Here is a 1,949-nt window from a genome sequence, read left to right as displayed (position 1 = left end):
AATAGGGACAGGAGACGTTGTGGGGTCACCGGGGATGCCGGGGGGGGACCGGAGATGGGGACACTGGGAGTGACACTGCAGGAATGGGGGACACCAAGGGCCACAGGAGCAGGGGGCAAAGGGGACCCCAGGGTGGGCAGTGGCAGCAGGGGGATACCAGGAGAAGGCAGGAGGACACTGGGGGTGCCCCACCGTGGGTGACAGAGCTGTGGGTGCCCCCAGGTCCTTCGGGGTGGTGCTGTGGGAGCTGCTGACGGGCGAGATCCCCTACAAGGACGTGGACTCGTCGGCCATCATCTGGGGCGTGGGCAGCAACAGCCTCCACCTGCCCGTGCCCTCCAGCTGCCCCGACGGCTTCAAGGTGCTGCTGCGCCAGTGCTGGTGAGTGCCCAGGGGGACAGCCCAGGGGGGACACCCTGCCAGGGGCAACCCACCCTGGGGACATGCCGTGGGCACCCGTGTCACGGACGGGACCCCACTGTGGGACCTGTCACTGGCACCTCAAAACCGGGCAGGGCAGGGGGGACGCCTTCACCCTGGGGGTGCCCCACATGCCCTTCCCTTCCCCTGGTCCCCAAAAGCCTCATCAGCACCCCCAGCACCCCTCAGTGTCGTGCTGCTCTCCCACCCCAGGAACAGCAAGCCCCGGAACCGACCGTCCTTCCGCCAGATCCTGCTGCACCTCGACATCGCCTCGGCCGACGTGCTCTCCACCCCCCAGGAGACCTACTTCAAATCCCAGGTACCCAGCACCCCGTGACTTCAGGGCCTGCTTGGTGCTCGGTGCCTGTGGCAGCTGGTGTGCAGGATGCCCAGTGCCCAGGGTGCTGGGTGCCCGTGGTGCCGGGCGGTGGCTCTGGCAACCGGTGCCCCCCGTGCCACAGGCGGAGTGGCGGGAGGAGGTGAAGCTGCACTTCGAGAAGATCAAGTCGGAGGGGACGTGTCTGCACCGGCTGGAGGAGGAGCTGATCAACCGCCGGCGCGAGGAGCTCCGGTGGGGCCCAGCCCCGGGGGCACTGGGGTCACTGGGGGCACTGGAGTGGGGTGGGGGGAACACGGGTAGGGGATACCGGTGGGTGTGGGGTTGCAGGGGGGAGCTGTTGGGTTCCTGTCCTTGCATGCTGTGAGGGCTTTGAGGGGTCCGTGGGTGTTTGTCCCTGCACGTGGGTGCCGTGGGGGTCCGTGGGTGCCTGCCCCTGCCCGCTGTGGGTACCGTGGGGTGTGTGTGCCAACGCCCCTGCGTGTCCCGGGGCCCAGGCACGCGCTGGACATCCGGGAGCACTACGAGCGCAAGCTGGAGCGCGCCAACAACCTCTACATGGAGCTCAGTGCCCTCATGCTGCAGCTGGAGCTCAAGGAGAAGGAGCTGCTCAGGTGAGCTGGGCACCCCCAGAACCCAACAGCACCCCCTGTGCCCATCCCGCGATCACCCCACGGCCAGCCCAATCTCCACCCCATGGCCATGCCCTCCCCACGCCCACCCTGAGCCCCAAACCAGCCCCCCAGGGGCATGGCCGTCCCCTCCCAGAGCCCCTATACCCCATACCCCGTGCTGGTGCCCACGTGTGGCCCGTGGCAGGAGGGAGCAGGCGCTGGAGAAGCGCTACCCCGGGCTCTTCAAGCCGCGGGCGCCGCGGGGGCTCCTGCACGGGAACGCCGTCGAGACCCTCATCAAGAAACGCAACGTCCCCCAGAAGCTCTCGCCCCACGGCAAGAGGTGAGCCCGAGGTCCCCTTTTGGGGGGCGAAGGGGGGCACCCTGGGGCCTTTGGGGTGGAGGGTGCTGGGGGGTTGTGCGTCTGGGTGCTTTGGGTTGGGGTGGGGAGGGCACGGACAAGTGGGTACCTCCGGGCAGGGGGGTCTGGGGGCCTGGATGTGGGGGTTGTTTGGGGGATTTGGGAGCCCTGGGTCCTTTGGGGTGGGGAACTCAGTGGGGTTTTTTTGGGGGAG

The 1,949-nt window shown here is 68.4% G+C and overlaps 1 protein-coding gene across 1 annotated transcript in view; it reads left to right on the top strand.

Annotated features, from left to right (window-relative positions):
• Window positions 1–222: 222 nt before the first annotated feature.
• Window positions 223–1,949, top strand: part of MAP3K12 (mitogen-activated protein kinase kinase kinase 12) — a gene marked incomplete at its 5' end in the record, with an annotated part of 4,894 nt that continues 3,167 nt past the window's right edge. The window contains 5 exons of the mRNA XM_027911211.1: window positions 223–381; window positions 634–742; window positions 885–994; window positions 1,258–1,374; window positions 1,580–1,717. Of these exons, the coding sequence (XP_027767012.1) occupies window positions 223–381; window positions 634–742; window positions 885–994; window positions 1,258–1,374; window positions 1,580–1,717 (633 nt within the window). The remainder of the gene's footprint in view (window positions 382–633; window positions 743–884; window positions 995–1,257; window positions 1,375–1,579; window positions 1,718–1,949) is intronic.

Source organism: Empidonax traillii, unplaced genomic scaffold (genome assembly GCF_003031625.1).
Source record: "Empidonax traillii isolate 1590-97213 ecotype Southwest subspecies unplaced genomic scaffold, ASM303162v1 scaffold6510:size5980, whole genome shotgun sequence".
NCBI lineage: Eukaryota > Metazoa > Chordata > Aves > Passeriformes > Tyrannidae > Empidonax > Empidonax traillii.
Note: the sequence above shows the minus strand (reverse complement) of the source record. Positions and strands in the feature narration are given on the sequence as shown.